The following is a 13,943-nucleotide window of genomic DNA, read 5'->3' on the forward strand; positions in this document are numbered from 1 at the left end:
GGGAGTGAGGGGCCGGCGGCCCGGGTGCGTGTCGCCACGGGGGACTGCGGGGCCGGCGGCCCGGGTGCGTGTCGCCACGGGGGACTGCGGGGCCGGCGGCCCGGGTGCGTGTCGCCACGGGGGACTGCGGGGCCGGCGGCCCGGGTGCGTGTCGCCAGGGGGGACTGCGGGGCCGGCCTCAGGGCCGCGTTTCCCTGGGGGCGTCAGACGTCCGGGGGCGCGCGCCACGGTTCCTAACGCGGGCTCCGCCCCACGGCCGTGCAGCGCCCGCCGATTGGTGGAGGGGACCTGTCCGTCAGGCCGGGGCGGGGCCACGGCTGCGTCACCAGCGGGGGCGGCCTGTTTCCCTCTGCCCGTCCCTGAGGCGGGTCCGGACATAACATGGCGGCAGCCGGCCGGGCTGGGCGGTGAGCGCGGTTGCCCTCGCCCGGCGCGGGGGGAACGCGGCGGCTGCGCACGGCCCGGCCCGGCCGCGCACGGTGAGGGGGTACAGGCGGCGGGGGCTGCTGCGGGGAGGGCCGGGCCGGGCTGCGGGCAGCAGCAGCGTGAGCCTCCTGCCCGCCCTTTTACTCTGGGAGGAGCGAGGGGCGAGGCGAGACAGGCCCTGAGGGGCAGGGCTGGGCAGCTCCCCTCGGCCCCCTTCTGGGGGGCTCCAGCGGCAGTTCAGAGGTGCTCGGTCCGTTTTTCTTTAAATCAAAAAAGAGCTCGCAGAGAGTTTGCGTTGTCCTAAGGCACCACTAAGTAAAGTCCCCGTGTCTGCTTCGTCAGGTACTCCAGTAAAAAGCCTTTATGCTGAATGGTTATTTGAAAAGATTATCAAATGCTGTTGTGAGTCAATTTAGTAATCCAAGAGGTCACAATACAAACCAAATGAGTACAGCTCAAAGGTGTTGAGAGATGTGTTCAGCAGGGAGAGATTCCTGCCTTTAACTTTTTAACAAGCTTGTGTATGCATTTTGTGGGCTTTCAAAACTAAGCATGTATGAGGTACACATGCAGATAACATACATGTCTAAAACCACAGCCAGTCATTGCAAGAAGCCACAGAGCATGTCTGTTCTTGTGTGTGCACCTTCTGGCCTGCACCAGAAGGGTTAGGTTATTGCTCTGCAGGCTCCTTTACAGCCTTGCGTGTCCAGCGCTTGAACTGAGCTGTCAGAGTTGGGTGGGGGTTGTTTTGAAAGTCAGGCAATAGCGTTGCATAGAAAATTGCTGCCTGTTTAGATCAGCGTGTGCAGAGGAAAATGCAAGTTTAAGAAACTAAAGCATGCCAGCAAGTTGTTACTTGATCCTTGCTTAGTTTCTTCCTGTTTGTTGTTCCATGTTCTTTACAGCTTGACTAGATTTTGTAACTGTATCTGATTTTCACTGTAGTTAGGACTTCCATTCTCAGTGTGTTCGTTTCTTCCAGATTCCTTGTTTATGAGATGCCTGTTGACTGGGTCCCAAAGACGTAGAAGATCCTGGCAATGTTCACGGAAAAAACCCATGTTGTAACAGGCTGGAGCTGGCTAGACATAGTGAAACAATACCTTGGTCCAGGTGATTTGAAAGAGGATTCTGCACCTTCTTTCAGCCGTGCTCTCAGCAGGGTACTGCTGGGGTTTTTGGCTGCTCACTCTTTGTGGCTGTAGCATGTTGCGTGTGGTGTAAACAGCTTTGGTGGGAGAGCGCATGCTGGTGAGTGCTGTGATGGTTTTCTTGCAGAATTCAGTCTCTCTTAACAGTAAGCAGCTATTGCTAGTCTTTCACCAGAGTTCAGTGTGTTAAAGAGAGCCCATCTTTCCCCTGGAGAGTTAAAAGTTCAAGCTTCAGTCAAGTATCATTTCAGTCTCTCTGAATTCAGCTCCTACTTAGAAGAAAACTTGGTTGTTAGGCTTTTTTGTTTTATGTAGAAGAGTCTGAAGCTCTCAGACGTTTAAAGTGTTTATGACAGTCCTAAAACAAAGTAGCCAGATGTCAGGGGAGAAACCTATATGGCCAATAAAAATTCAAATTTGATGGGATGTGATCATAAACCCTTCATAAAATATATTAAGCTCCCATTGTGACAGCAAGCAATTTTGCACTTTTTAGCAAATTTAACAGAAACATGGGAGCATAGAGTCTAATCCTTCAAAAAAAAATTTTTTTAAATGACTCAAATCTGACAAATAGGTTACGGATACTCATCTGTCCTGACAGACTCTTCACATTTAAAAAATATAAAGTGAGGCAGCATAAATAAAAAGAAGGATTTGGCATCTATATATGTGTGTTGGGAATATAAATGTAGGATGGGTAAAAAGCACCAATAATGTAATTTTAATAGGAATCGTATATTATAAAGAGATAGGCGTTTCACTTATTTTTCTGCTGCCTTTTCTTGGAGGATTATAGCTTATTTTTTGTGTGTGCTGGAATAACTCATCAAGGCTGATGGGATAGGCTTAGAATGCAGAATTTAACGAAATTGTGTGCTTATAAATGTGAACTATGAAATAGAAGGCAGGGTACGTTTTAAGTACCTCAGTATTAGGAGGAAAAATTATAGTATCTGGAACTTGGTAGAGCTAAGTATACTCAGCTGAAGACCAATATATACATGAGATAAGACCTCCAAATTTTGGTTCTTATTTTAGGTTAGAAGGGAAACATTAGTGGAGTGGTTTGTTCTTCATTACTGAAAGCAGGAGGCTCATGGGGACTGTGCCCATGAATTTTATGAGTATGTGGGCACTTTTGTCAGTCTGGGTGTTGCGGTGCGTACATGCTGGTTTTATTAACCTTGGTATAGAAGCCCTTTTCTGCCTCATCTTGGACTAACAGCAGAAGACATGGTGTGTTGAATAGAGTTGACCATGGACCTTGTTCTGACCCATGAGACACCGTTTGGAGTGTACTGCATTATTTAGTACTACTAATGTGTTTCCAATTAAACTGACATCTTAAATACTACCTTTTCCTGGCAGATAATGAAATCCTTATTTTTTTCCCAAGGAAGCTGACATGAAAGAAGCCAGCCATGAGAGGTTGCAGGAATTTGTACTGACTGTGTGATTACTAACAAGCAAGCACTATATGATACCATAGGCTGGAGCCGGGTGTCGTTTCTGTTAATGACCGTTGCCAGACAAGTGAGGAACATTCAGGTGATTCCAGGCAAGCCTCAGAAAGGGTGGGCTGCAAAACTAGCTTGTAGCTGGAAGTGGATGAAGATTACTCACCACCTTCTAGTCCCAGGTGCATCCTCCTAGGCCTTCAGTCTGACAAGAAATCCGTATAGTACAGTACAAAGAAGAGGAGATACCTGAAATTTACTCCCAGAAGTGTAATTCAACAAACCCAACAACCTTGACCTGTAGTGTGAAGATGAATGTTTAGGATGCTTTTCCTCTGAACGCTCTGAGGAACCTCAAGGAAGGATAAGAAAGAATGAAAACATTCTTATTGATGCTTTTGAGGAGGAGGAGGAGGAGGAGGACCTGGAGCACCTAAGACGCTTTGGTCACTTCCTCCATGATCCCTATGAGGAAGACCATTGCTTGCTTGCATTACACCGTTCCTTGGCAGCTGCAAGAGGAAATGCTGCCATTGTATCATGTTGAAGTCAAGAGGGATGTGCAGTTGTTGGATATGATCAGGACCAGCTGGACTCACCTGGGCACCTATGCTTGTAAGACTGATGTGTTAAATTAGAGCTGTTGTGCACATGTGCTAAGTGTTGCTGTCTAGACTATCACCACCCCCTGGGGCTGGTTTGCAAAAGCATCACTGTTAGGATGCACAGCCCACTTGGCCAGAACGACTCATTCACCTCCTCCCTCCATACATCCTCTCATGTTTTAACGTATTAGTCATAATAAACCATTATTTGGATTTTTTAAAAATGGCCATTCGTTGTCTGCATCCCACACAGGTATGCTGGGCTGGGGAGGTATTGGTGCTGTATATGCTTATATATTACTGGAGTTTTCCTTACGAGGACTGATGAATGAGGGTCTTCCGTAAGGGATGTGGAAGGGGTGCATGGTTCTGTGCGTCTTGGGTCTAGGTGGAAGAAAGCCTTTGCCCTGCCCAGCTACTGTGTTGCAGTAAGAAACATCTAAAAATTTTAAATTCAGAAAAATTATAATAAAAATAACGAAAATCCTCTGAGGTTTTCCCCCTAGTTGGTGAGAGTTGGAATGGTTCTTTCTCTGCAAGGTTTGCCATACTGAGTAGCATGTGAGTTTCTTGTGGATTCAAAGGCTGACATTAAAGGAATGTTGCTAACTTATTTTTTAACTGCCTGATCTAAAGAAACTGAACTGCCCCTCTGCTCTCAAAAGTAGCTGGCTTTTCTGTGTGAAAGGACTAGGTACGTTTCCTCACCATCAACTCCCAGCAGAGTAGTTTCTGGTTTTGTGTTTATTTTTAGAAAGATATGTAAGAGCAGAAAAATGTAGAAATGGGAGCATTCTTATATACCATTATTTGCATGCCAACAATATACATTCTTGTTAATTTTTCATTTCAGTACCGTATTTGCTTTCAATTGTAGAAGCCCATTTCCAAAACCTGTAGGAGTTTTGTTGAGAAAAGGCAGCAAGATCACTGTCCGTTGTGCAACATAACTGCTGTTAAAGTTCTCTGCGAGGTGACACGGTGATGTTGGAGAGTCGTTTCAACTACAGGAAGCACAGAACTGGTCAACATGATAACGGAGAGGTACAGAGCACTGAGGGTCAGGGACCACTGGCTGCAGCTGGAGCTTCCCAACAGCGATCCTAGGGATTGGACCTTGAAGGGTTCCATTAATGGTGGGAATGTAAAACTGGACATGTGGGAATGAAATGTCCTGACAGGGAGTATGAACAGGAGGGAGGGCTGCAGAGCCATGGACGAACAAGGTCTTCTAGAAATGGTGGTAGAGAAATGGTGACAATTTCTGCTCCAGAGCTGTAAGGGATGGAGGAAAGGAGCTCGAGAAGGCCTACGGACTGTGCTCGAACTGTGGCTTTGGAAAAGGCAGACAGGATCCTAGGATGTGTTGGGCAAAGGACTTCCCACAAGGAAATAGTGCTGCTGTGAAAGGCCCTGGTGAGGCTCTGCTGACGATGGTACTCAGGGTGAAGAAATCCGGGGCGAAGAAATCCTGGCTGAGGCTGGAAGCGGGGCGCAGAGGCCCTTCCATCCCGCGAAGCAAAGCCTGAAAGTGAATCCAATCGCTGCCAAACTTCTGCGGGAGGATGCGCGGTGCTGCCGTTTCGGGGGGCAGGGGGAGCACCCCGCGCCTTGCTGCGGGTTGGAGCTGGAGGAAGGCTCCGGTCCCCGCAGCACCGGGTGTCCGAGCGGGTGCGGGTGGGAAGGGCGCCCGTTCGCTTTGGAACAGCGACCGGCTCCCCCGCACCCCCCGGCCGCTGCCGCAGCAGTTTGAAACAGGGCGCCGAGAGCGGGGCGGGGGGTCCAGGTCCCCGTCCCCCTCCCCCGGGCGGCGTTACCGGAGCCGGGCTGCCCCGGTCCCGCCCCGCCGCTGGCAGCCGCGGCCGCTGCGGGCCGGGCCGGGCCGCGCTGCGATTGCGCCGCCGCCGCCGGGGGCCTCCGCGCCGGCGCGAGGGGCTGCGCGGTGGCGGTGGGGGTGGCACCGGCCTCTGCCGAGCGAGCCGCACCGGCCCCCCGCTGCGGGGGGAGGCGGGGGCTTCGTTCTGGCTGCAGCAGCAGCAGCAACAACGAAAAAAAAATCCCATTTTTCCTAATTTATTTCATTTTTTAAAATTATTCTTTTCAAGCTGGCATCGTGATGTAAATATCCCCCCCAGCCCCCGTGGAAACCGGCCGGGCCTGTCTCAGGGAGTTTGCTTAAGCCAAGCCGTGCCAGCATCCCTGGAAAAGTTCTTCTGCAACAAAGGACCTCCCAGATGAGTTGTGGGGCTGGGAGCCGGCGCTGTGCTGCTCGAGGTGCTCGGCCCGTGCAGGAGGTGAGCAACGGTTCTGTGCTTATGCACTCGTTATTAAATTAATAGGAATGGTTGAAGTTGGGGGATGACCTGAGCCATTCTGTTCCAGGCAGTGAGTAATGAAGAAAACTAATTCAGCTTGTTTTCTGTATCACAGCAGAAGAAAGCGCAGCTTGTGTCTCTGGTGAAGCTGGTCTTTCTGAGATGTGAATAAGACCTTTCACTTAATGCACATTGCTGTAGTGCCTTTGTAACTATTTAAACCTACTGAAACTAAATAGACAAGCTTTATATGTATGTATGCATGGAAATATGTACATTTTAACGTATATTTTTGCATGTATGTATGTGTGTTCGTATTCAGAGAAGTTACCTAGACAGAAGTAGTGAAGTGAAGAAACAGTGGGAGTAAAGGAAATACAAAAAGTGGGTGTGAGGGCAGTTGGAGGAACAGCCAAGGTATCCATCAGGACAGGAAAAATGCAATTTCTGAGCTTAGACTAGCAATTCAGTGTGAATGCAGGTTTAAACCAGGTGAGTGAAAGCTCCCTGTGGAGCTGCTGTCAACAGCAGCTGCTGGGACAAATCTAGAAAACCTGTTGCAAATCCATGCTTTTGTATGGCATAAACAAAAAGATCTTCACAAGAAAGTGTGTGACTCTGGTATTTCTGACCAATTACCATTACTTATCTTTTCTGCTAGCAAGGCTGGTCTGCAAAAGGGGGTTTACCCGGGGAATTTGAAGCTGTTCCAGTGGGCCAGCTCTGCAGGATTGCTAGCTGTGCTTTGAAGCCTGGGAGAGCTCTAAGTAACTCTCTGGACAGCTCTTTCATGCTTTTCCTTACATAGGTCCTCTTTGCACGGTGCTAGCTGGCAGTGGCACAGGGACCCCATATATCCCCAAGGCAGAATATTTCTGGTCAGGGTGGGAGGCCAAAGGTGGTGCTCCTGAGCTCTCCAGACCCCCCCCTTCCACACATTGCTTCTGGTTTTGGCTGTTTGACTGACACAGTTTCAGGGTCTCACTGCATTACCTAACTAGTTTCTGAGGCTTGTGACTGGCACTCCTAGTTCATATTTAGCAAGGTAAAAACAAAGATTAAACATGAATCCTCAGAACAAGGTCTTGTGGTGGGGGCAGCTGTGATGTAGGACTTGGCTGAAAGTGTTTGCACCCCAGAGTTCTGAAGTTTTCTCATCTTTAGGTGAATTCAAAGTGGAAATTATCAATTTATATTTGTAGCGAAGGCTGGATTATGATAGAGGATTTAACTTCATTAAACATTGTCTGTATTTTGTATGCTGAATGTATGTTTTCTACCTGTATAATAGTAGAAGACTGTTTCTTGTACTGCTTAACTAGTAGTCTGTCTCATTCTTTTAATCAGAAAAGAATCTTCACTGTGGTAACTGTCTTCTGTTAATATCAGAAAAATCACTGATGAAATGGGTGTTCTATTTTCTAGGTAGGACTGTAAAGAGAGCTGAGAATGAGATGGACTTACCGTGAAAGACCTGAAGCTCTTGGTATACACATCATTGATGAGCTGCAGATGAACACAGCGTACGCCTTGGAGGATGGATGTGAATGCGGACTGGGACTCTGAGAATAGCATTTGTGACACAGGTGAGAAGCGTTCACGTTATTCCAGAAAGACCACTAAGCAGGTGGGCCACACATCTAGCCTCCAGAAGGAGGTAGACATGAATTACTCGCAGACATGCAGTCCGTGTTGCAACTCTGCTGGACCTTCAGGTAAGCAGGAGCTTCCTGCAGAGCTGCAGTGTGAAGACAAAGAAACCTATGAGACCTACCAGCATCGAGTTGAGAGTACAGCTGGGGTATTCGTCCCCTCCAGTACCAGGTTTGACCTGCAGTGTGAAGATAAAGATTCAGAGCACTGTTCCTCTGAGCAGTCCAAGAAACCACAGAACAGACTACGTGACGATAGCAAAAATACCATTCTTGCTGATGTGTTCGATGAGGACCTGGAGCCTGTCCCCGAGGGAGCTCTGCCGTATCGGTGCAAGAAGTGTGGTGCTGCTTTCCAGGGTATGAGCGAGCTGCGGGAACATAAGCGAACTCACCTTGTGGAAAACTCATACCGATGTCCTGTCTGTGCCAAAGAGTTCTTCCGTGCGGCAAATTTGCGAATGCACAAGCTCATTCATTCTAGTGACAGGCCACACAAATGTCCAGAGTGTGACAAGGGTTTCATTCGCACGGCCGATGTCTGGAGGCACCTACGCAACGTGCACAAGATAGAGCGCTCCATGGTGATCTTGGGAAACGGCATGGCTAGGAACCCGTGGTCGATAGTGCACCGTAACCAGCACACTGTTGAGTACACTGATCAGCCTTGTGCAGAGAACCAGAAGTCTGAGGAAGATGACTATAATAAACCTTATGCCTGTCCAACATGCGGCAAAGGTTTCGATAAGCCTAACCTGCTTTCCAAACACAAGGTGATCCACCGGCAAGAGAAGCCCTATAAGTGTCAGGAATGTGGCATGGCATTCGTCCAGCTGCTCAGGCTGAAAAGACACCAGCAGACTCACTCTGGGGAGCGTCCCTTCTATTGTGAGGAGTGTGGAGGGACGTTCACGCGGCTGGCATCGCTCCAACGCCATCACCGCATTCATACTGGAGAGAAGCCCTACTCTTGCAATTACTGTGGTCATTCATTCACTGAGTCAGGTACCCTACGGAGGCATGAGCGCACACACAAATTGGACAAATCTTAATTCTTTGTTCATTTGTGATTGTCGTCTCCTTGGTTGCTTCTTACTTGAACGAAACCTGCGTGGTTGGGATGGAGAAAGCACTCTGCTGCATGCGCTCTGGCCAGTCCAGACCCACTTCTCGGCAGTGGCTGACAGGGAACCCTAGTTCGTCAGGGGGATCTCTGCAGCTTGTACTGGTAGAGATTGCACTTGCTGGCTTTAAACTGGCTTTGTGTGAAAAAATAACCTAATTACCACCGAGCAATGAAATGTGAGGCCTAAGACAAGTGAAATCACTCATATGTGCTAACACAGCCTTGATTTGCTGAACTGACGATGCATCAACTTGAGCTTTTTGCAAGGATGCACGGGCTATGAGACTTCTCTCTGCAGTCTTGGTCACTAGATAAATTGGCCCTACCCTCACGTGGGATGGCTCTTTGGCACTGGGTTTGAAGATCTGTTGTTGCAGGTCTTTGCTAAGTCAGAACAGTCCAGAGTTGTCACTCTACCCCTTCTCTCCTTGCTTTCTGCTGAATTTTTCTTTCTAGTACTTCTTTTTATTTGGAGGGAAGTATTCTTGTTGGTTATTTTAAAAAAAACAACAACCACCCACAAAACAGTTCTTTAATAAACTCAACAGTTACCAGCCGTGTTTCATAAATGTTTTTGTCTAAGGGAGTACACATGCACTGTTGTGTGATTAGCTGAATGTCTGTTAATAATGGAAAAAGCTTTATTTTCGCTATGATGGTGTATGTTCTTGGGGTGAGGGATTTGAATAGATTTGTGTCTCTGATGGAACAGTGCACTGTAAATCTGTCCAGATGAGTAATACAGTAGCAGATGTTTGAGAACACAAAATTCAAAGAGCAGAAGACCAAATTTAAGCCGCCTTTGCTACTCATTGCATTGGAATCTTCTTCATTTAAACGTTTTCACACATGAGGAAGCTTCTCATAACAAAACCACGTTTTGTGTTCTGTGACATGTCTGAGCACTACCTAAAGCGTCTGCGAGGCTCTTCACTTTGATTTAGGTTCAAACGTCTAGTGAAGAAAAATTTCCTTAGAAACTAGCCCAGCAGTCTCAGGCAGGTGCTGCCAAAATCCCCTGAGGCTGTAACTTCCAAAGAGGTATGTATTGCCTCAGCTATAGCAGTGGGGTTTTAAACTTTGAAACTTAGTAATGACACTTCATCTACGGTTAACCACTGTGGTAGAATCATTCAGTTTGTCCTTAAATTGCAGCCTTAATTTCCTCTCCGTGTCAGAAAGCTTTGCTTCCTTTCCCCTGCCAGCTGCTGTAATTTCACTAATTTCTTTCTAATGCATTCTGCCTTTTCAGCAGGAAGTTGTGCAGCAGAGTGAAAGTAAAGCTTCAGGGTAATGTACCTTTGCATTTACTACCAGGCTATTTAATGTAAAGTACTGATTGTGCCATTTGTTTGCATGTTTCATAGTGTAAAAAATGGTGATGGTTGCTTAGCACCTTCCATCCGTGCAACAGCTGAGCAGGCGTTTTACAGTTGTGGATACTGTTGTGTTTGATGTGAGGTCCTTGGCTCAGATCAAGCACAACAGCCATCCACAGCAGCACTTTAGCTTGATTGTGAATGGGAGACTAATTCTCCCAGCCTCACTTATGGGTCATTTTAATTTCATTCCTCAAAGGAGTCTCCAGATTAGGGAACTGATCTGCATCCCACTTCTTAAGGATGCGTTACGTTGTCTGAAACTATGTACTTTTGTAATGCAGATACCTCTGCCGGGATGGCTGGACCCCGCGTACCATATGCATTCGCTACAGCTGTGAGTGAGACTTCTCCAAACTCCCCTCTGCAGGTAGTTCCAGTACGGTTTTAGGTTTCTGAAGGTCTTTTGACAGGGCCCCTCACCAAAGGGTCAGTCTTACCTGAGAGCTGCTTAGTGTCTCTAAGAGGAAAGATCTTTGCATGAAAAAAATCCTGGCTAAAAGGAGACTGTGGGTAAATGATCTGCAAAGAGACATCTTCAGTGCTGTTCTGTGGGGACTGTGCTGTTCAACACAATCTGAAATGACCTGGAGTGAGGGCAGATAGCAAGGTGACAAAGCCATTCCAGAAGCTATCATGCAATAAGTTTCCACTCTTTATCTTCTAAACCCATTTTGAAGTTGTCAGCTGCAGTCTCCCCTTTTCGGCATTCTGCTTCTCCTTCAGGTGTGCAGTGCTCTTGCTGTAGGGGGTTTTAATATCCAATTAAACTTCAGCACTATGTGCACCTTCATGTTGTGTGACTGTTCTGCTTAGACAGTTGTGGTAATTGGGAACATCTAGTTATTCTGCTTTTTGGTGTTAGCAGTTGGTGGAATTCGTACCTGTAAGAGCATAATGGTGAAAGTGTTTAGAACAAAGGTCTGTTTAATGGGAAGAGTAAATGGTTGGTGAAATGAAAACTACTAGGCTTAACTAAAAGGTTATTAAAAAGATACTTGCCTGGAAGGTTGACTTGCATATAAAGTGCTTGAATGTGTGAAAGGAGTAATTAAAATGTGGCATGGTTTCTGGGAAAAGTGTGTTGAACCCTCCTCAAAGAAACTTCCACTAACTCCTGAGTAAGCTGCAGGAAATCCCTTGGAGCTTAAATCTAACCCAGAGATCATCACTTCAGCATTTCACATTTTTAGTATAAAGGTTTGGAAATGTCTCCCAGGCCCTGATGCTCTCACAGTGTCAGTCTGAGTTGCTGGAAGCCTACAACAGACATAATCAGTCACATTAGCTAGCTGAAGCAGGAAGAGAGTGAGCAAATATACCTGCTGTACAGCATTGCTTCATTAGAGAGGTTTTGAATTGTGTGGTTTCAGTAGAAGTAATTTTTCTTTGATTCAGAGTAGCTCTGTTCATTTGTGTCTGTAAAGGCCATGGAAGAAGCAGTTCCCTTTGATACTGTGCTGTGCAGAGGACTCGCTCACAGGCTGTCATTGCCAGGGCATCACGGGAAGCACTTGGACACAAGCACAGCGCTGGAGCTCTGGGCTAGGCAGGGGATCCTGATTGTGCGAGTACTTTTGGTTGCTGGATGGTGTTTGTGAACGGTGGAATGTAGAAAAAAGCTTTGCTCTTTGCTAGTTTTCCTGTCCCTTCACTACATCACTTCTGCCCAAGTCATTTCCATCACAGGAAAATTGTCTCAAGACTAAGAAGACTAGAATAGCTCCAGCACTGCAGACTCCTGGCCCTCACTGACCTGGAATCACCGGCAGTCCTTGGCAGCTACGGTACTATTTTCTTTGTTAACAAAGGAGTTGCATGGTAAATACACCTGTGCTTGTGGGGTGTACGTACAACACCTTGCACAAAGGAAAAGCTACTACTGTACAGTCTTTCTGCTGCTCTGTATAGTGTCATCCTCCTCTTAACACTATTTGCCTTCTCCCGGTGTGGAGGAGTCTGAAGCAGGAGTCTGATGTAAACAGGGAGAACTAAGCAATCCATCATTTGTCAATTAATCTGAGCAAAGTGCATTGAAATCTCTGGAGTAGGCAGCTTTTATTTAAAGTGAGACTTCATCATGTGATGATCTGCCTCTGATGTTGTGAAGGTTCTGTTGGCATAAGGAGCCTCCACTGCGGTTTCCTTACTTACAGACTGAAAACGAGCAGGGGCTGAGGTCTCACCAACAGAAGGGCAGATGAATATTTCATTAGGATAACATAGTGGAAATAGAAGGGAAAACAGTTTTTTTTTTATTATTTTGGTGGTCCCAGCTGTGTCTGATGCTTTGAGAAAGTTAAAAAGGTGTGGGCCTGTGCAAGGCTAGGGTCATCTAACCTCCAACTTTTAAAACCAACCACTGAATGGGAGCCAGCCTATGAAGCAGGTAACACAGCCTCTGCACCAGAGTGCAGTCTACTTGCAAATTCACCGCAGGGTGGCTGTGCTGCTGAACTGCCTGCTGCTATGTGGCAGTGCTGTTTTCCAGGGAGGGTGTGCTCAACTGAACGTGCTCATGCAGTTCATGTAATGGCTTTCCTCTTGTTTATCTGCTAGAGGAAAACATCAGAGCTATCAACTCCTTATTAAGGATAATTGTTGCTTTCCTGCTTCAAATCTGAAAGCAGGAGCGGTAATTTATTCTGAGCAGGTCTGTTTCTGTACAAGCTACCAGCACACATCTTGTTGGCTACAAGGGACTCTTAAGGAGTAGGTCCCTGGGCTCAGAGCCATGCACACGTAGCAGGAAGGTAGCCTCACCACCAGCTTGCCATTTAACACCTACTCCCAATAGCTACCTGGCATGTCTTAAAAAGAGATGTCTTCCTCGATGCAAGGATGCTCTTTGTTGAGTGTGGTAAATTTTACCCCAAAAGAGTCAGCATGTTTTGCTGACCTGCTTGCCCAGCCTCTGTTCTCCTGCTTGAAAGAGATTGTGCTAATTTTCTTCTTCCTCGATACCCTGACCATTGTTGCTGCTCCTGAAAATACTGCTGGTGGTGTCAGCAGGGATGGTTTAGTGACTTCAGCGGGTTTTTTTTGGCTTGCCTGGTCGATTGACAGTAATTTAGAAAGAGGAGTTACTAAAACTTGAGGTGTCAGCAGTTGTTAAAGGATTTGGCATGAAGACTTTTGATGGGTAAGTGGTGTGAGTGATGGATGACTTGTTTTCATCTTGGGGAAAGGGAATTGGGAGAAGGTACTATACAGCATCCAGTCTCCCAGACCACAAGATTAAAGTGTGATCTAACTGAACTTCCTTGTGGGACCTCTTAGGAAGCTTGCCAGTATGTATGTCTTAGCTCTTGCATTTAAGAAGCTCTTGGACCAGTTGTATAAATATGAAATCCAGCTAACCTTGTTTAAAAAGAAGGTGAACTTGCTTGTGGAAGTTTGTCTGCTGACTGTGTGAAATAGTTTGCCCCAGGAGCCTGAAAAAAAAGGCATTGATTTTTGCACTGAGAAGAGTCTGTGCTCTGTAACGTGGTTCAGTGCAACCCCACGGAAATATTTCTGCTGGCACAGTGTTATATGTGCTGGATGAAAGCTGACCTTGCCAGAAGGCACGGCTGTGTTGGAGCGCTGTGGGAAAATCCGGGCATTTAACACCACACTGCCTTTGCTGCTGGCACTGAACCCAGCGGACTGGGGATGTTTTTCACCTGGTGCAGTAGGCTTTGGGAGTTGCTTCCTTCCCAGAGAGCTGGGGGGTTGGGGGCTGTGTTTCCTGAGTGCAGAGGGATGGTTAGCTGTCCTGTCTTCACCTGCACATCAGCTCCCGGTTACAGCGCAGCAGCGTGCGAGCACGACAGAAGTGCACTAC

At 47.2% G+C, this 13,943-nt stretch overlaps 1 protein-coding gene across 5 annotated transcripts in view; it reads left to right on the top strand.

Moving 5' to 3' along the window:
* The first annotated feature begins 499 nt into the window (after positions 1 to 499).
* LOC106630938 (zinc finger protein 501-like) overlaps positions 500 to 13,943 on the top strand; it is a 53,250-nt gene continuing 39,806 nt past the window's right edge. For 3 of the 5 annotated variants that reach the window (XM_055724893.1, XM_055724894.1, XM_055724895.1), the window contains exons 1-5: positions 775 to 3,655; positions 4,523 to 4,689; positions 5,751 to 5,939; positions 7,386 to 8,617; positions 10,402 to 10,487. In XM_055724893.1, the coding sequence (XP_055580868.1) occupies positions 7,498 to 8,617; positions 10,402 to 10,487 (1,206 nt within the window). In that variant the 5' untranslated portion in view covers positions 775 to 3,655; positions 4,523 to 4,689; positions 5,751 to 5,939; positions 7,386 to 7,497. The other 2 variants (XM_027800637.2, XM_005435897.4) reach the window with 2 other exon arrangements.

This window comes from Falco cherrug, chromosome 12, assembly GCF_023634085.1.
Source record: "Falco cherrug isolate bFalChe1 chromosome 12, bFalChe1.pri, whole genome shotgun sequence".
Classification (NCBI taxonomy): domain Eukaryota; kingdom Metazoa; phylum Chordata; class Aves; order Falconiformes; family Falconidae; genus Falco; species Falco cherrug.